This window comes from Heloderma suspectum, chromosome 1 (genome assembly GCF_057233095.1).
Source record: "Heloderma suspectum isolate Gila_16-S chromosome 1, 16-S_ref, whole genome shotgun sequence".
Lineage (NCBI taxonomy): Eukaryota > Metazoa > Chordata > Lepidosauria > Squamata > Helodermatidae > Heloderma > Heloderma suspectum.
This window is the reverse complement of record NC_139458.1, coordinates 420,360,642-420,381,502: the sequence shown is the minus strand read 5'-3', so window position 1 is coordinate 420,381,502 and position 20,861 is coordinate 420,360,642. Positions and strand designations below refer to the sequence as shown.

General features: G+C 43.5%; 1 protein-coding gene across 18 annotated transcripts in view; it reads left to right on the top strand.

The window, feature by feature from the left end:
* The window catches only part of NRXN1 (neurexin 1), a 1,598,206-nt gene that overhangs the window by 1,377,986 nt on the left and 199,359 nt on the right, over positions 1-20,861 (top strand). For 13 of the 18 annotated variants that reach the window (XM_084829231.1, XM_084829225.1, XM_084829224.1 and 10 more), the window contains 2 exons: positions 16,378-16,467; positions 17,972-18,291. In XM_084829231.1, coding sequence (XP_084685357.1) covers positions 16,378-16,467; positions 17,972-18,291 — 410 coding nt within the window. The remainder of the gene's footprint in view (positions 1-16,377; positions 16,468-17,971; positions 18,292-20,861) is intronic. The other 5 variants (XM_084829233.1, XM_084829232.1, XM_084829230.1 and 2 more) reach the window with 1 other exon arrangement.

The following is a 20,861-nucleotide window of genomic DNA, read 5'->3' as shown; positions in this document are numbered from 1 at the left end:
AGTGAACTAAAATGGACAAGCATGGGCGAATTTAATTCAGATGACCATTATATCTACTCCTGTGGGCAAGAATCCCTTAGAAGAAATGGAGTAGCACTCATAGTCGATAAAAGGGTAGGAAAAGCAGTACTAGGGTACAATCTCAAAAATGACAGAATGAGCTCAGTACGAATCCAAGGCAAACCATTCAACATCACAGTAATTCAAGTCTATGCCCCAGCCACTGAGGCCGAAGAAGCTGAGGTTGATCAGTTCTGTGAAGACCTACAACACCTTCTAGAACTAACACCAACAAAAGATGTCCTTTTCATCATAGGGGATTGGAATGCTAAAGTAGGAAATCAAGAAATCACTGGGATAACAGGCAAGCATTGCCTTGGTGTACAAAATGAAGCAGGACAAAGGCTAATAGAGTTCTGTTAAGAGAACACGCTGATCATAGCAAACACTGTTTTCCAACAGCACAAGAGGCGACTCTACACATGGACATCACCAGATGGTCAATATCGAAATCAGATTGATTATGTACTTTGCAGCCAAAGATGGAGAAGCTCTATACAGTCAGTAAAAACAAGACCTGGAGCTGACTGTGGCTCAGATCGTGAGCTGCTTCTTGCAAAATTTTGGCTTCAATTGAAGAAAGTAGGGAAAACCACTAAACCATTCAGGTATGACCTAAATCATATCCCTTATGAATATACAGTGGAGGTGAGGAATAGATTTAAGGGATTAGACCTGATAGGCAGAATGCCTGAGGAACTATGGACAGAGGTCCGTAACATTGTTCAGGAGGCAGCAACAAAATCCATCCCAAAGGAAAAGAAATGCAAGAAAGCCAAGAGGCTGTCTGATGAGGCTTTACAAGGAGAGATGTCAGAGAATTCCGCCACGGATCTCGGTGAGGCCAAATGCCAGTGCATTCGGCCCCCCGAAATCCGTGGTGGAATGAAGCCCCCCCCCCATGAAAGGCATGCGAAACGGAGCACTTACCTGCTGCCGTCCGCGCTGACTTGCTAATGGCGGCCGTGATAGGCTACATAAGTATTTACGTAGCCTATCACGGCAAGCCAAAAAAAACCCACCGCGTACCCAAATGGCAGCTATGGCGGCCGTCATTTGCGTTCCCTATTTTTTGCAGTTTTAGCCTACGTAAATATTTACATAAGCTATTACGGCAGGAAAAAAAAGGACTGTAGATATTTACGTAGGCTAAAATAGCGAAAAATAGGGCACGCAAATGGCGGCCGCCGTAGTCGCTGCCATTTGCGTAGGTGGGTTTTTTTGTGTGTGTTTTTGGCTTGCCGTGATAGGCTACGTAAATACTTACGTAGCCTATCATGGGTAACTTCGCTGGACTCAAATGGCAGCTGCTATGGCAGCCGCCACTTGTGTCCGCAGCAGCCCGTCTGTGGCCGGAACGCCGCCTGTGGATGGCCCTGGCTGGCGGCTCCGTGGAGCTGCCGTGGAGCAGAGCCTGCCCAGGGAGGATTCCGGGGGGATGGATGGAGCGCCTCCCCCCACACTGCAAATCCAAGCTGTGAAAAGGTAAATGACTTTCGTACATCCCTATTTACAAGTAGCTGAGGAAAGAAGGGAAGCGAAAAGCAAAGGAGAAAGGGGAAGGTATATCCAACTGAATGCAGAGTTCCAGAGAATAGCAAGGAGAGACAAGAAGGCCTTTTTAAATGAATGATGCAAAGAAATCGAGGAAAACAATAGAATGGAAAGACTAGAGATCTTTTCAAGAAAATCGGAGATCTCAAGGGAACATTTTGTGCAAAGACGGGCATGATAAAGGACAAAGAAGGCAGGGACCTCACAGAAGCAGATGAGATTAAGAAGAGGTGGAAAGAATACACAGAAGAACTATACAGGAAAGATCTGAATGTCCCTGATAGCCATGATAGTGCAGTCACTGAACTTGAGCTGGACATCTTAGAGAGTGAAATCAAGTGGGCCTTAGGAAGCATTACTAACAACAAAGCTAGCGGAGATGACAGTATTCCAGCTGAGCTATTTAAAATCCTAAAAGATGATGCTATTAAAGTGCTGCACTCAAAATGCCAACAAATTTGGAACACTCAACAGTGGCCACAAGACTGGAAAAGGTCAGTTTACATTCCAATTCCAAAGAAGGGCAACGCCAAAGAGTGTTCAAACTACAGTACAATTGCGCTCATTTCACATGCCAGCAAGGTTATGCTCAAAATCCTACAAGCTAGGCTTCAGCAGTATGTAAACCAAGAACTACTGGAAGTACAAGCGGGGTTTCGAAAAGGCAGAGGAAGGAACTAGAGATCAAATCGCCACCATTTGCTGGATCATGGAGAAAGCAAGAGAATTCCAGAAAAACGTCTATTTCTGCTTCATTGATTACGCTAAAGCCTTTGATTGTGTGGATCACAACAAACTGTGGCAAATTCTGAAAGAGATGGGAGTACCAGACCACCTTACCTGTCTCCTGAGAAACCTGTACGAGGGTGAAGAAGCAACAGTAAGAACCAGACATGGAACAACCGATTGATTCAAAATTTGGAAAGGAGTACGACAAGGCTGCATATTGTCGCCCTGCTTATTTAACTTATATGCAGAGTACATCGTGAGAAATGCCAGGCTGGATGAATCACAGGTCGGAATTAAGATTGCCGGGAGAATTATCAACAACCTCAGATACGCAGACGATACCACCCTAATGGCAGAAAGCGAACAGAATCTAAAGAGCCTCTTGTTGTGGGTGAAAGTGGAGAGTGCAAAAGCTGGTTTGAAACTCAACATTAAAAAACTAAGATCATGGCATCTGGCCCCATCACTTCCTGGCATATAGAAGGGGAAGAAATGGAAGCAGTGACAGATTTTATTTTCTTGGGCTCCAAGATAACTGCAGACAGTGATACCCATGAAATTAAAAGACGCTTGCTCCTTGGGAGGAAAGCTATGGCAAACCTAGACAGCATAGTAAGAAGGAGAGACATCACTTTGCCGACAAAGGTTCACATAATCAAAGTTTTCCCAGTAGTAACGTATGGCTGTGAGAGCTGGATTATAAGGAAGGCTGAGCGCCGAAGAATTGATGCTTTCGAACTGTGGTGCTGGAGAAGACTCTTACGAGTCCCCTGGACTGCAAGGAGGTCAAATCAGTCCATCCTAAAGGAAATCAACCCTGACTGCTCATTGGAAGGACAGATAATGAAGCTGAAGCTCAGATATTTTGGCCACCAAATGTGAAGAGAAAAGTCACTGGAAAAGTCACTGATGCTGGGAAAGATTGAAGGCAAAAGGAGAAGGGGACGGCAGAGGATGAGATGGCCAGATAGCATCACGGATGCAATGAATATGAACTTGAGCACACTCCGGGAGACAGCGGAGGACAGGAAGGCCTGGCGTGCCATGGTCCATGGGGTCATGAAGAGTTGGACACGATGTAACGACTGAGCAACATCTGGGTCATGGTGGGGGTGGTTCTGAGAACTGGGAGCCAACAAAGCCCTTGCCTCTGTGCACTGTGGGGCTTTTTGGTGAAGCACTTGGAGGGCAAGCACAGGGTCATGTGTTCTCTAGGACCCTTGACTACAGTGATAGTAAAATTAGAAGCACAGATGTGGGGGAAGGGGAAGTGGTGATAGAAGATAGGAAGGAGAGGAGAGAGCTAGCTATAGGTAGGAGGCTGGCAAAAGTGAACTTAGTTTTCAGAACTAGCTGAAAACTAAGAATTCTATCTTCTAAAACCTTTTGGAGTTTGGGGAAGAGCCCCCCTCCCCCAGAACAAAAGGGAGTCTAGGTTAAATGCACCCCATGCCATGGAGACAGGATGCAAAACTGAAATGAAGATCTAGATTTTCCTAACGCGGCTAGCCAAAAGCATTTTGCTGCCTGAGGCAGAGCAGCAAATCCTCCCTCAAAGTTAATGTGCATAGTTCCCAAGGCTAGCCAAGTTATTTTGACTCCTGAGGCAGAGAATCACACAAGTGCCTCTCTCCTCCCATGACAATAAATATGCAGTAATACTGAATTAAACAAATTGATGCCTTTTCATGACACCCAAGACCAGGGCTGGCCCAAGACATTTTGCCGCCTGAGGTGAAGAACAAGATGGCGCCATCTTCCATTTCATGTACAAAAGTTGACTAGACTGTTTCTTCAAAACTGGTGATGGAACAGCATCCTCTATTGAACTTGAAGGCAGCAGCCTAGCTTAGGGAGCACAGGGCAGGCTGTGAGGCACACAGCTCTCTTCTCCAACACCTTGCTGCCATCCCACACCATCTGCTGCCAAGGGTGGCCACTTTCCTCTGCCTAATGGTAGGGCCATCCCTGCCTGAGACAGTCACCTCACTCTGCCTAATGATAGGCCTGGCCTTGGTTCCTTAGCAGTTTTGCCATAGGTGCCTTGTGCACAATTGCATAGGGCCTCTAGGCCAACTTTGGATCCAACAGGATTCCATGTCCAAACTCTGGGTGGAACCTAACCTTTACTAATGCTGATGACTGCTGATAAGCGATACCAGTAGGAACAGTGCTCTCTGGCATGGTGCTTTAATTCATCAGTGCAATGACTGGATAATTCAAATGGGCTTGCCTAGGATAGCAGGATGGCTGTGTGCAAATGAGCTAGGTTTAGAGTAAGGCATGTGCATGTATCCAGAGTTTCTTTGTTTGTCTGTTTGTTTCATTTCTATCCCACCCAATAGCCGAAGCTCTCTGGGCGGTTCACAAAAATTAAAACCAAAAAGCACAGGATAAAACAATATAAAGTATCAAAGCATTAAAACCACAATATAAAAATCCAACCAGAATACAACCTAGCAGCATTGCAGAGATTTAAAATACAGATTTAGAACACCAAAGCTAAAAGGCTAGAAAGCTAAAATGCTAAAATTTGTTGTTGTTCAGTCGTTCAGTCGTGTCCGACTCTTCGTGACCCCATGGACCATAGCACGCCAGGCCTTCCTGTCCTGTGCTCTCTCCCGGAGTGAAAATGCTAAAATACTGGGAGAATAAAAAGGTCTTCACCTGTCGCCAGAATTAATACAAAGTAGGTGCCAGGCAAACCTCTCTAGGGAGCTCATTCCACAGCTGGGGTGCTACAACAGAAAAGGCCCTCTGCCTGGTAGCCACCCACCTCACTTCCTTTGGCAGGGGCTCATGGAGAAGGACTGCTGAGGATGATCTTAGGGTCTAGGCAGCCACATATGGGAGGAGGCAATCCTTCAGATAACCTGGCCCCAAGCTGTTAAGGGCTTTGAATGTTAATATCAACACTTTGAATCGGGCCTGGAAATGGACTGGCAGCCAGTGCAGCTGGAAAAGTACTGGTGTAATGTGATCCCTTTGCGCAGTCCCTGTTAATAATCTTGCTGCCCTATTTTGGACTAGCTGAAGTTCCTGGACCATTTTCAAAGGCAGCCCCATGTATAAATGCACTGCAGTAATCCAGATGAGAAGTCGTCAGAGCATGGAAAACTGTAGCTAGGCTATCTCCGTCCAGATAAGGGCATAGTTGGTATACACAGACTAAGGTGATAAAAAGTGTTCCATGCCACTGAGTCCACCTGTGCCTCAAGTGACAGTCTTGGGTCCAAGAGCACCCCCAAACTAGAAACCTGATCCTTTAGGGGGAGTGCAACCCCCTCCAGAACAGGTTGAATATCACCTAGCTGGGCAGACGAACCACCCACTAACAGTACCTCCGTCTTGTCTGGAGTGAGTTTCAGTTTATTGGCCCTCATCCAGTACATTGCCATGCCCAGGCACTGATTCAGAACAGCCACTGCCTCAGAACTCTGTAGGCACTAAGGGTTCATTCAGCACTCCACCTAGGCTACACTGTAAAATGAGGTCAACAAATACTTGCTGAATCATCTTGCCCTGGTTTCTCAAGTCTTCATTTAACTTCCCCAGGCATTTCTTTTTAAAAAAGGCAAGGTGTTAAGAGGAGTATACATAAGACAACTGTGAGGCTGAGCTCTGTGTTAGCAACCCAATGATTGGGCTGTGTGATTAGGAATAAGTGAATCTGTCAAGCTTGAACTCATGTATGTTCTCAGTTTTCCATCAGTAGGCCCAATTCCCTGCAAGCCTTTTCCCCAATGCACAGAAATCGGTAGCCTTTTGGTGGAAGCTTTTTTCCCCCAAACATGCACATTTTGGTACACACCTGTTGACGCAAGTGTCTTTGTGCACATTTATTGCACCTTTTGTCCTTGAACATGTTGTTGATGCCTTCCCAGCCTAAATACACTTAGATAGCAATCCTGTGGCCCCTAGACAGAGTCGGGGGTGGGGAGATAGGACAGTTTGGATTCCTAGATCCGAGGTTGGAGACAGCACTCCGACCTGGACCCAGAGTCCGAGCTCCCCACCCCCTCCCCCTCACAGCCAGCACGGAGAATTACAACCCTGGCTTCCTTTCCAAGGTCGCAAAAGCGACCTTGGAGGGAAGGTAATGGGGGGGATTCCCATGGGTGGAGATGGGAGAGGACTGAGGAGGCAGGCTTATGAGGAATCCTCCAGCCTCCCCCTCCACAGAGCCTGAGCTAGATGGGTGAAAAGCTGGTCTAGCTGAAATGCAGAGTGGGAGGAGCATGGAGGCCAAAATCATCTCTTCTACTCCTCTTGCTCTGCACTGGATGGCTACAAGCCCATGAGTTCAGAGGCCTAAAGCCATCCCCATAGAATTGTGCCCTTATTGCATTTGATCCCACACCACTAATCATACCCTGTTGTGGCCACTGAACAACGTCCATTGCCAGCAATAGGAGAAAGGGCTGAGACCAGGTCTACATTTGCCATCCTTGTTGTGGACACAAGTCAACACCAGTGTCCAGAAGCACAGGGAAGAGCCAACTCTTCATTTTCTATCAGATTGTGGAGCAACTGGGTACCTGGCCACAAGCCATTGTCCACCCATTACTTTCTGCAACTTTGATTTTCTTGTGCAGGCCAATGGGAAGGCAGGATGTAAATTTAATAAATACATGCTGCTACTGCAAAATACTTGAGCTAGCAACCCTTCCTTCCACTCCTTCATCAAGAAGCCACAGCTCTTCCCAATGAAACCCATAAAATGCCACTGTTTCTGAGTTTCCAAGGCCATTATGTCACTGCATGCCGAGGCACTCCTTGCACCAGAGAGGTGCCCGAGTGCTCCTGCGGGTTTTATCTGCCTTCATAATTTACTTTTCCTGTTGCTTTGCCTTTCCAAAAGCATATAACAAAAACACACACGCCACAAACCCCAAATGTACAAGCTTAAACCTTTCAATTTGAAATGTATTACTCTTTTATAGTCAAATATCTGCAAGGCATAAAAAACACAAATTGAAATGCCACTTTTAGACATAGCTGAAGTTCTAAAGCTGTCTTTGGCCAAGGGCTACTTCTTTTGCTGTGCTGCTGACAGAGAACAGGTTTTTATCTCTTAAATGCCATTCTCCATCAGTGTGGGCCCCTTTGGCTCTCTTGCCTTTTAACATTGTTATTATTTTGATTTGCCCTAGTTTTGCCCAGCCAATGACCTTCCACCTTTCTGTTGGCTTTTGTTGTGAGTAGCCATCAACTGGGTTGGTATGCAGAGGTGCTCTGTGTAACTTATGTACAAAATTAAACCCTAATGTTAAAATAGCTCTGGGGTTGCTCTGTATCACAGGAGCTGTTTGAAATATGTATATAAAACATTATTATTATTATTATTATTATTATTATTATTGTTATTATTATTATTGTTATTATTATTATTATTATTATTATTAAAACTGAACCATACCCCATAGCAGTTATAAGCTGTCGGGGTCTGATTTCCCCCTATTGAAATGAATGGGAAAGTGACACTACCAAATACCTAAGCTAATGGAATGCATTCTGTCTCCACCAACTTCTCAAAATATAGTAGGAAAAATCACATGTTACCTGCACCGTTATTGGATTGATTGACTGATTGCTTGATTGATTGATCGATCAATTGATTGATTGTGCTTCTGCTGCTGCTGGTGGATATACCACTTCAAGAGTATCGGAGTGAGTTTTTTTCTGTTTTTGTAAAAACAAATGAACTGTACATCTGTACCCACACGCTATATATATATATAGAGAGAGAGCGCTATTACAAATAATCCATCAACAAACAGAAAAAGAAAATGGTGGTGATGCCACTCCTATGGCTCACCTCTCGGTGAGGTTCAATCCACCTGTGTGATTCTCGACTCACCAGCTCAAAGCTAGGGTTGTGAAACTCTGTAAAACTTGAATTCCTTGATGTTCTCCAATTTCCACCTTGAACCACATCCCAACTTCAGTCTGTATCAGATTGCATGCTATTTGTTCCCCATTTGCACAGAAATGTGTGTTTTTGGTGCGCAGTTTTGAAAAGTATGCACCTTCCCCCCATTGATTCCCATTTCCACGCATGCTTTTCAAATGTATACAGTTTTGAACACACTTATCTTTTATCTGAGAATCACACTGCAAGCTCAGAAATGTACTGCCTTTGACTGTGGATTGTGTTCAAGTCCGCATTTGAGTTCAGGAGATGCAAACTGGGTAAATCCTAGTCTGCAACAAACTGAAATAAAATGCTTATACATCCCTACTGAAAACCAATGAATTAGAGAACACAACCATTTTTGCTCTGTAACTTGTGGGCAGACCATACACTGCATGTGGCTCTCAGAGGCCTTCAGTGTGGCCCACATTGGGTGCCCAATTATATTCACCCCTCACCTGCACTACTGATTTTGCTGCCTCTCCTCTGTTTTTCCTTCCTTGCTAAGCTGGGAAAAGGGGTAGCTTCTTCTTCCTTATCCATCATGGAATGAAATCTGCCTGGAACACAAGTGTGTGAACAGGGGGAAGTTGGTGAATGGAGGGAAGAAAACTGTTAATTTGGGGGAAGTGTGAATGGAGTACTGTGGATGGAAGGAAAGTGTGGGAATAAGTGTGTGTGTGTGTGTGTGTGTGTGTGAAAGAAAGAAAGAAAGAAAGAAAGAACCAGAGAGAAAGAGAAGAGGGTTTGTTTGAGGCTTTGTTGCTCTAAATTGCCGATGGATGAACTGGTGTGTAGGGATGATGCAGGTGCCTGATTCCATCTGGAAATCCAGTGGAACCCCCCTCACTCACATCCCTGAGCTGCCCCCACTCACCCCCTTCCTGCACTGACCGAGCCGTCCTCACTCATCTGGGTGATGGCTCGCGGATCTGGATGAACTCCGTGATCACCATTTTTCAGAAAAAAATGGTCATCATGAAAAAGCACACATTCCCATATATACAAAATGGGGCCATGAAAAACCCTGTATAGGCAAGATTACAGGTGTTTGCTTGCCTGCAATTTTGCATGCATGGGCTATTCATGGCCCCATTTTTGTGATTGCCATTTTATCTTTTGAAAAATAGTGATCATGGAGCTTAATGAAGCTGCCTGGGTGAGTACGGACAGATTGGCAAGCTGTGGGAAGCTCGAGTGTGGGTCCAGGTGCACGCAAGTGGGGGCAGGGGCTGGGTGAGTGTCCGGAGACCCCAGATGGGGGGGCACCCGCCCATCCCTACTGGTGTGTGTGTACGAGGGAGAGGGAGAGAGAGGGAGGGAGAGAGGGAGGGAGGGAGGGAGGGAGGGAGGGAGGGAGGGAGGGAGATGAGATGATGCTAAAAGTGATCATCTGTCTTCCACGTGGAATAGAGGTTGTTCAGATTGTCTAGGGAAATGGCAGTCCCAGGCTCCCTTAAGTTGGCTGTTGTTTCAGTCCTAGCTAATTTGAGGAACAAAATAAGTTGAAAAGAACCCTGTAAACCAAAAGACATCCAGTCCCCACTTTCCAGATACTCAACTGTCTTTGGATGAGGCAAATCAACCACTAGTGAAACGTCTTCAGGAAAACAACATCAAAAATGATGTGGCATTCTGATTGGAGAAAGGGTTGCAGAGGGCCAAGGTCAGAGATAATGGCAAAATGCGACACATGGAAAGATGCAGGATTACAGGTGCTACAATCCACCATGTTACACCTCATTGTTACACCTTAATGATATCAGTGTATTTTGAGGTCTGATTTTTTTGTTTTTTTGCTACAGAGCTATAGTATCAGCTAGCTTAATGCTGTACAATGGGAGCAAATGCATAAACACACACACACACCCTCACACACATATATGGCATGATAACATAACCTTTAATTTAACAGCCAAAGCCCTTAGGCCTTCTTATCTCCTCGTTGCTTTTTTTTTAAAATATCTTCTCTGGCTTCTCAGTGATATAATATGCCGGTCTTGTCAACTTAGTCATCCAGTGCTACATGAATAGTGAGGAGGCTCTTGCTTATTACTGTGGAAGGACAAGGACACTCCTACCTTTAATTGTTGACCACACCAGTAGAAAAGGCTCCAAATCAAAATGGACAGATAAAGGAGAGACAGAAGAGGCTGAGGCCCGGAGATTGCATGTCCCCGTCCCCAAATGGAAGGTAGCATGGTAGAGGTTCTGTTGCTTAAACCGCGCAGACTCAGTTTGCAAGTGGCCCCTCTCCTTTGCAAGGCACCCTCAGGAGAAGGTGATGTTCATTTCAGGAGGGAAGGGAGGGTTTGTCCTAGTTGCTGTTCCTCTGAAATCCAAACCCCCACTCCCCCACTAAAATCTGCCAGTGTTCTAGCCTCACGTTTACTTTGCAAACATGGATCTGGAATGAACCTCGCATTGGATGGGGGTGGAATTTCAGGGGGGAAGTGACTGTCAGGGTTAAGCACCACTTCATTCCCCTGGCCTTCCTGAGAGTGCTTTTCAGGGAAGATGGGGCCATCCAGCAAGAGCTGTTAGGCAGAATGAGGCAACTGCTGCAGGCAGCAGATGCTGTAGGTTGGCAGTGATGGTAGGCCTCCCACAGGCCATTTCTCCTAACCATCCCCTCCCCAGCCATTCCCCTCTTCTTGGGCTGGTTTTTTTTTAATGGTGATGCTTTCTTGTTGCTAACCTGGCCTGACTGGCCTAGTTGACTCCTCCCAGTGTGACACAGAGAGCACCTTTGGGAAAGGCCTGTGGTGCATGCATTGGACTGTGCATGTGACACACCCTAGCATCGCTAGGGATGCCGGAGAAATTTGAGACAGACCAAAATGAGTTCGGATTTCTAAGAATCCGACCTGAGGAATCCGCTGAGTCCCTGGACTTCCGGATGATTTTTTTTTTTTTACTTTCCTGAAATTTATGCATATGAATTCGTAGGAAAATACGTACATTTCTTCTCAGGAAACGTTGAATGGAATGTGGGACAATACGCTAAATGTTACATACTGAGGTAAATTATGTAAATACTTACATAAATACTTAACGTAATTATTTGCATACTTTTCCACATGATGAAAAAAAAATTCACATCCGTCTGTGGGCGGACGATGGAACAAAAGGCCCCTGACAATCAGTGAAACGTAGACGGAGTAGATTCTACACAGTCCATATATCCCTAGGCATCACTGCTGTTATATTGCAGCATTTGTTTGAGTGGGCAATGACCAGGCACTGGGCAGAATGATCAGCAAGGAGGTGTTGGAAGACTGGACACTGCTTGCCCTGTGGCCCCTAAACTAGCCTGCTCTCTTCCAGTGCAAAGGAAGATGTTGTCCCATCGCCATGTTTGAAGAAGATCTCACCTGCCAGTCCTGTTGGGTTCTCTACATGGAATTTTAATCTGGATATTCTGACTTGCTTCTTTAAAAAAAAAAAACCTGTTTTATTTTACTTGCACTTTGTTGTTTGGTTATTAATATGTTTTGTGAATTTATGTGTTATGCTTTTGTAAGCCACCTTGTGAAGTGTTTTCCTAAATGGCTGGGTAAAAAAAAATCCATTAAATAAATAGGGGTGTCATCATGGCCTTCACCTCAGATAGCAAGTATGACAGTGGGACAAAAGAGACGAATGCATACATGCCATGGGAAACAATGCCAAAGCCATAAAAACACCTTCAATTCTCTTAAAAACATTATTGTCTTTCTCCAGCCACAGATGAAATATAACAGCAAGGCACCACAAAATGCCAAGGGATTTGTGGCAATATTCACAATAAGGTACAACAAAAACTAACATCCTGATTTTAAAGCCTAGTTATTAAGAACTGGGCAGTAGGGTTATGAAGAGCATTTCCCCCCACTACCAAAGATGAATATTACAGTAATCAGTGTGTGTTGCTGAGTTTAAGAGATGTTGTAGATCAAATGTACAAAAGAGCCATTCCTTTGTGTGTGTTTTCAGCCTGCGGTTTCTATACTCTACAGTCAAGGCATATGCAGGGAGAATCACTGTAGCACAAGAGATTTCTGTGAGGGAGACCCTGACAGAGATGACCTCCTGTTGCCAGACTGGGGGGCTAGTAGACTGTCAAGTGCCATGTGGGTCAAGAAGCAATTCCCTACTATGTACACCACTGGGGTTGCTACTTGGGGGACAGAGCGAGCTACATGTGGTTCCAGCTGGGATGCTAATGGCACTAGATAGACCCCATCTAGCCCTAGGTGAAGCTGGAAAGGCCATCACATGCCACTGGTTGCTCTAAAGCACCTGGATGTTCTGTGTGCTCTCTCAGTCTGGGGAAACTCATTGCTGGGGAAAGCTGCTAGGGTTCTTCCTGTCTGACCATCGTCCTGTGCTTCTGGTAACTGTTACCTCACTATGCATGCTGGATGAACCTCGCCCCCAGTCAGACCTTTACATCTGATGGAAAGACTTGCGAATAATGCCTGAGTGGAGCAGCAATATTTTGCTGTGCAAGGCGTTTGGGGAAGATGTGGAGCAGATGCCCTGGACATCATTGGTGGTATGCATGCCAGCTGTAATACCATTGGTTGATGTCATGACCAAAGTCGTGGGCTGGGCTGGAGAGGGCTGGATATGCACACACAGGAGGTGTGATGGCTCCCACTCTGGGTAATGGCTGATGTGCTTTGCCCGTGCACTGAGGAGGGGATGGACAAAGGAGCACTTCATTGATTCCCTAGGCCTCTGTGCATAGGGTGCTGCATGTCCATGGAATGGATTGTGTCCTATGTTGTGTGTGTGTGTGTGTGTGTGTGCATGTGCGTGTGTTCAATGAGTTTCATCCTATAGCTTTACAGTTGGCACAATTGCTGAGAGAACCAGAACAAATCTATTGGTGCTAAACTCTGGACCCATTTTTCTCAACACTTACACTTTTGAGAGATGAGTCAAAGTAATAATAATAAAAATGTGTGTGTGTGTGTGTGTGTGTGTGTGACCTTTACAAATCAACTGGCAATTTCTGCACTTTTCATTTGCTTATAAGCTCCCAGTGGTGGAAGATTGTGGCAGAGGGAATGAAATGTAATTTGCAGATTTTAGAAGCCACTGAAATTTGTAAACTCCATGCATCATGAAGTTTTAGCTGGAATAGGCTTTGAAAGAGAACTTTAACAATAAATAAAACATTGCTGACCATAGTCAGGTCTTGTTAAAGTTTGTTATTCTTCCAAACTACAAATTGTCAAAGTCTAGGAAGGAATTTTTTTATTATTACTTCTGTGAAAATCAAGAAATAGAATAATGGAACAGAGTTGTTGTTATTGTTGTTGCTTTTAATTTTGTGAGAATTGTATTTTTATTTGTAAGCCAGCTTGTTGAGTTTGATTTTTCATAGAGAGGCAGGGTACACAGGTCAAAATAAATAAAATATTAAGAAGACAGATGAAAAGAGGGCAGCCAGTGTGGCACTTTAGGGATGGAAAAGATCTTGGGAGGGGAAAAAAAACATGGATGTGTGATAAATTGTTGACAACCAAAAAACTAAGACCATCTGGCTTCGTGATCCTGCTGGAAGGTAAGCAATAAAAATGGGTGCAAAAAAGTTACTCAAGGGTTGAGTTTTCCATTCTAGAAAAGACCCAGTTGGAATGCTACTAAAGTGAATGCTAAATAATTGAATAGATGTTCATTGCCGAGTTCTTACCAATTTTGTGGCGCAGAAGCCATATCAACAGTGTTTCAACCTGCTTGTTCATCTGCCTGCTTGCTCCCTGGCTGCCTGTCTGTCAAGCCAGTATTTGGTAGCAATGTTGAGAAAGAGGATGAGGAGCAATAGCGCCTGGTGACAATGGCAGTGAGAAGGTGGACTCACTGAGGGAGCGCCCCGTTGAGGGTGCCTTGCCCAATGGCTCCTCAAAACCCTGAAGCTGGCACTGGGGGCGAAACTGTTGTCAGGGCTAGAACTAGGAACCCTGAGATCTTTCAATGACTGCCCCATTTGTTGAGTCTCCAGGTCAGATGATTTTCTGGATCATGATGTGTCCTTAGGCTCCAGGGTAACTTCACACCCTAAGGAAAACTGCTGGCTCCACCTGACCTGGAAGGACCATGAAGAGCTGACAACAGATGTTTCTGCTATGCTTGCTGGTTAGCAAGATGCATCTCCTGTCTCTCAGCTCCTGACTCAGCAGACATTTGTGAAGAAGCTGCATAGAAGCTGATCAACGGGTCATATTATTTGCGTGCATGACTCAGGTGCAGCCATTTTCTCCACATGGTTTCAAACCATCAAAAAGAGAGAAAAAATGGCATGTTGCAGAACCACATAGGAAGCTACTTCTAAGCCTAAAGTCTTCCATGGCTTGAACTCTGGTAGAGTGGAAGAGAAAGCATTTAACGTTTTGCCTGCTTCCTCTTTTTCATTACTGCTCCTCTTTTGGAAAGGCAGTGGCCGGCAGTTGCTATTTCCCCCCAGCATGACAATTACATCATCACATAGCATTGTTCTCAGAGCCATTCTGGGGTGTGGGGAGGTGGATGACCACCTCTAGCTGGTGGCTTCCAGGAGATCCGTTGCCCCATAGGTAAGCCTCCCTAAAAGTCACAGCAACCCCCCCTTTCAACTCCTGCAAATGGGGCAGCAAAAATGTGGGAGGGGCAGCTTTTGGCTAAGCTGTAACAGCTTCAGATAAACTTCTTGCTCTGTACCATAGACTCCATGCAGGTGCGCTCTCAAGAAGCAAATACACTTATGAATCAGCTGGTTGGCAATGCTAAAAAAAACCTGAAGGAGTTTCACTGATCCTGAATGTAAAATAGAGAGTCAAATTCAAGAGAAAATGTATTGGAATAAGTTTTCTGCCAGCGTCCATCATTTTACTTCTCTCCCATCCTTGATGTCAGTAAACTTGCACTGAGGATGGTTTGTCCTCTGTGTAGTGACTGGGCATAATATACTCTGAATCCAGGTTCCGTGACTTAAGTGGTTTGTGTATCACAGCTTATAAAGTTATGGAAATGTTTATCATCTCCACACTTCAAAGGCTCCAATCTCCAGAAAGACGCTCAAGCTTAATTTGGAATCACTGGCAGTTTCCAGTGCAACACAAATTCTAGTGTAAGTGATATTGGGCGGGTGTACGGAACCTCTAGGGCAATGCCAGTAGGGTTAGCTGGCATGACGGGATTCCCTGAAAAACCCATCGTGCTAGGTAGCGCTGTTTGCACTGGGCTAGAGGCCCTTTAAGTTATGCAACGTAATCTGCATTAGCATTCATGTCGCATTGGATACTGCCCAGTGGGATGTAACATTAGTCACAACTATTTCGTCCAATTGATTTCAATGAGCTTTTAAGTGTGACAACCTTTTTCTGGACCAGGGTCTTTGGATACATTCAGGCAAGTCTTTCTGGTGTCACTTTTGTCAAAGCCTTGATAAACTGTGTGCTAAAGCTATTTCATTATCTCCTGTGATTATGTGAAAGCAATGGATAACCTGCTTAATTTATTTATTTCCTTCCACCATTGAAGCCTTTGGAATGAATTGGTTTGGAAGCTAGATAATTTTTTTAAATGTATTTTTTTCCTGACTAGGATATAAATTTTATCAGATCGATTTCTAGATCTCAGACGTAAGTGTGTCCTTGGCGGTGGTTAAGCATTGCATTGTTCTTCTTCTTTAAATGACTAACCTGGACTAAGAGGTTGGAGCAAGAGGTATTTTGCAAAATTAAACCTGTTTCACCTGAACATGTTTTAACTAGTTAATAAGAAACATCAAAAAAAGAGAAAAGACAAAACCCTGAGGTCAATGAGCATTCTTTTTGTAAAGCTAGTATTTGATGTTTAAATTTGTTTTTGGGGGGTCTGTCTATAACATAAGTTTTAATAACCTAGCTCAAATGCAGATTTCTAATTTTCAATTAACATAGGAATAATTTTGTTTGCTAAAATAAAATAAATGAATGAATGACAAGTCTGAACCATGAAATGTTCTAGGAAGAGCTTTTTAAAAACAAATTCCAAATTTTTCAAACAAAAAATAATCATGTGGCAACTGTATAGCTCAAGCTTTAAGTATTAACTTTTAACCTTTGACCTTACAGATTTTAACCAATGAAATGTCTCTTTAAACTTTAAAGGAAACAATGATAACGAGCGCCTGGCGATTGCTAGACAGCGAATTCCATATCGGCTTGGTCGAGTAGTTGATGAATGGCTACTCGACAAAGGTAAAAACATTGATTAAAACTTCAAATAAAAAAATAATTTGAACATAACCGAGTAGTGCTTCATTGTAACACCAATAAACATAAAACAATAAATTTTTCAGTAAAACTAAATTAAAAACAAATTTTAAACAGTAAAATGTAGAGTAAATATTTGCATACCGTGTATATAATAATTTCTATACATTTTAGTGGTACCTCCTGTTTAATAATCTTACCCTGTTAACTTAAGGTTAAAGGGACTGTTAAATATAATCCACTAACTCAATCTATGAAGGTACTCATAGCAAACATTAACCAAAACTGATAAATCATTCATAGATTATGTTACGTGTTCCGTCATCTAAATTCTTAACTAAATATCGATATATGTATGTAGTTATGAGATCTTCATTACGGTCCTGAAGCAGACAAACAGAAACAAAAATCATTGTTTAAACTGTAGGTTATCTTAAATAGTGGGCAATATGACTGCCAAACAAGATGAAGTCCCTTTAACGTTTGCTACCTTCTAAGGGGATTTTGGAACAAATACTAATTTAAAAAAGAGCTTAAAGTTGTGTGCATGCTTTTATTATGAGCAGAAACCAATCTGCACAAGAGAATATTATGTTTATTAAGACTACTACTAATAATAATGGGTTTGCATTGGTGAGGATTTCTGTTTTAAATAGCAATGTGACATGACTCTTCATCGATATGTGTATCATTCCTTGAAATTGCTTTTACATCAAAAACGTTTTTTTTTAATTTCCTTGTTTTTTCTTTTAGTCAATAGCCTTGCTGAAAGACAATCAGACATCTCTCTTTTTTCTTTAGCATTTTTTTATTTCTGAAATGCTCAGTATACAGTATGTATCCCATGCCTCCTCAGCGTGTGTGTGTGTGTGTGTGTGTGTGTGTGACTGTGTGTGTGTGTGTTAGAGGAATACCTCAACATTCATATATCAAGTTTCAGTATTAGGAATATACACAGAGCTACTCTTGTTGGCATGCTTCAGACTTAGATAGCCTTACAGATCCATACATAAGGAAAAGATATATGATGTTGTACTTGAAGATAATTCCTTATCATTGGGATTTATTAGACATAAGGGCCAGTCTAGAGATTTCATAGATCTACATAGATGAATGTTTGTTATGAGAGACATGCTACATGTAAATATTATGTAATCACTAGTGATCACCTGAGCTACACACCAAATCTAAAACTTGGAAATCCCCCCACAAAAAGGTGTGGTGGAGGATTGTGGGAAATAGGAACTGAGGATACTAAACAAAGTCCCAATTGGCCTTTTTAGTGCACATAAAAGAAGCATCAATTTAAGAAATTATTCTGCATTCCATGGACACCTCATTAAAAAGCAATGAATTATGAGCAAAATTCCTTTCTTATAGTTTATTGCTCTCATCCTCCACCCCATAATAATCTGTTCAATCAACCTTTTTTAAGAGTGTAGTGTTCGCAATCAACATTTTCTGCATGTATGTAATACTATCTTTGCAGGGCGTCAGCTCACAATCTTCAATAGCCAAGCGACGATAAAAATTGGAGGAAAGGAGCGGGGTCATCCATTTCAGGGCCAGCTTTCCGGACTGTACTACAATGGCTTGAAAGTCCTGAACATGGCCGCCGAGAATGACGCCAACATAGTGATTGAAGGGAATGTGAGACTCGTTGGTGAAGTGCCTTCCTCTATGACCACAGAGTCAACTGCCACTGCAATGCAGTCTGAGATGTCCACGTCAGTCATGGAAACCACCACCACTCTAGCTACAAGCACAGCTAGAAGAGGGAAGCCACCTACAAAAGAACCCATTGGTCAGGTTAGTCAACTGTGGTGGAACTTCTAAATATTTTGTGGCATAAGGTTTCATGGACACTGCCCACTTCATCAGATGCTAAATATTGATCTTCATCATGTTTCTGGTTTCTAGATTTTCTGCAGATATCTGCTTTGATGGGTAGAAAAACCTTTGTGAAGATATATGGCCATGGTCTTTAGGGCTAGTCTCCCATACATAAAGATTGCAGTTGCATTGACCATACTGGTTGCATCCTCCTTCATAGCACAGGGTGCCAAGCAACTCAGATGTGGTAGATGGGTGCTTTGTTCATGCTATACCCAGGCAAATGTCTGGACATTAATTTCCTTTTTCCATAATGCTCTTATACCAGCCATGGCTAAAGGAGGTAGGAACTGGTTATTTAGTTTCATGGATGACCATGGCTATGGCTCCACTGGGCTTGGACCAAACAGCTGCAGGGGCAACAGAATTGCATTCTAAGCAACATCTGTCCTAGCACTAAGGATGTGAGCCATGGTTCTTAATGGCATCATGAGCAGAATAGAGAAAGAGGCCTTAGACCATTTGGAATCAGGCAAGCATGACTAATTTAGCAACTGTTTGACTGCTTTAGAAATGAGGAATGATATTGCTGTTTGCTCATCGTTAACATCAAGTAAATAAGATTACCTGTATAAGAAGCTGTCACATAGTATGTTAGACTAGTGGTTCATTCAGTATGCAACTCTCTCCCTAACTGGTGACATCTTTCCTTTGTCTGGGGCATAAATCATTTCCAATCCAGATACCTGAGGTGTTGAGTGTTCTTGTTCAGTATCCAAATTCCTGTAGATTTTTCTGGGATGTTATACATTCAAGCTCATGCTTTACAATGAGATGTGGATTCTCACACAGATTTTAATGAGGAACATTGATGGTACCGAATCTCAAATGTACATATTATTACATCTCCCAGGCTTACTCTGAATCAGACCAAGAACCGTCTAACGTTTGGGCCCAGTTTTGAATGGGCTCAGTTTTGTGCCATTCCTCCTTCCCAGCCCTCTCTGCTTTCCCAAAACATGCCCTTCTGGGAGGAGGACTCAAAGCTGGTGGCAGCAAATATGTGCTTATGGCCTGGACATGCATGTGAGCGTTCACAGATACACCCAGGAAACATTGGGAACTTCATTTCCTTTGCTTTTCAGTGTCAGTGGATAGTCCCACACATGCTCGTGGGGGCATCCATGCCTTAAAGATGAGGCTTCCAGTGCAGCCAGCCCACCCTTTCACCCTCACTTGAAAGATAAGTTTGGGAAAGGTGAGGGTAGGGTGGGCTGTTAGGAGGCAATGGGGAGCAATCTAAATCAGGCCCAAACTGTAATGAGTTAATTTGGGCTCAATCTGCAATAACATGTTTAAGTTGAGTCTTTACAAGTGGAACCCTGCAACAAAATGTTGCAGTGTTGAGTGTTCTTGTTCAGTATTCCAGCCAGGGAAAACCAACAGCAGAAGGTTCCACAAGACAGAAGGAAAGTGAACAGATGCAGGAAGCACAGGGAACCCAAACAGTTATTATTAGAGAGTTACACAGAAATATTGGTAAGGATGAATATATTTGAAACCCAATGTGAAAAATACATCAATGGACTTGGAAAAATAGGAATATAGACCTAAATATGGGTTTTACAAGTATACCTGTGGAACTCTGCAACAAAACGTTGCAATGTTGAGTGTTCCTGTTCAGTATTCCAGCCAGCCATGACTTCTTTCAGGAAACTCCATTCCATTCCACCTCTCCATTCTTTTTCCATCCCTCCTACACAACAGACCGTCAGCAGTCTGTGGCCACTGAACATGCTCAGTCATTATATGGTGATATTTGGGGTATTTGGCTCCACCCCTTTTTCCTTCAGCCCTGCCCCTTTTGCCTTTGACCCTGCCTGCCAGTGGAATCCCACCCCCCACAAGCTTTTCCAAAATGGAATTCAGCTCACTGGATGGAAGAGGTCCAACACTCCTGTCATAGTGCCCGGGGATGGGGGTGGGAAGGGTGTTTTAATCTAAAGATTTTTTTTTTTCTACTTTGACAAACATCCTGTTTTCCCCAAGCATGCTAATACCTCCCCGTTGTTTCTCAGTAGCCCCTTTTGGCTACATAGCTGTCAATTAACTCATCACCCGAGTTCGCTGTTAGTATATAAGATCTAACTGCATTGTTACCACTTTGCCTCTGTATAACTGCATGTTAATGTTGTAATATAAATGGTAGTTCCCAGGAGGCTTGGTGAGATCACTCTCCACTCTCTGAGAGATTGTAATAAAGCTGGCAGGGAAAGTACTTTATTGGCTTTTTTAATTGCCCAGTTCTGAAGGTAACTTAATCAGAATTTCCAAACTCTGTTCTTTCAGTGAAGTGTACGGTGCTAGAGAGCTTCCTCAAAGGCAGGTTGCTCTGTGTGATCTTCCCCACACAGGATCCATGATGACGACATACACAGTATGTGCACATATGTTTAGAATCCCCTCCTCCCCAAATCATGACGTTGATGCTGTGGGCCAGAACACAAGCTAGTGGTGTTTTCAAAAAGGTGTTCTCTGCCTCCCTG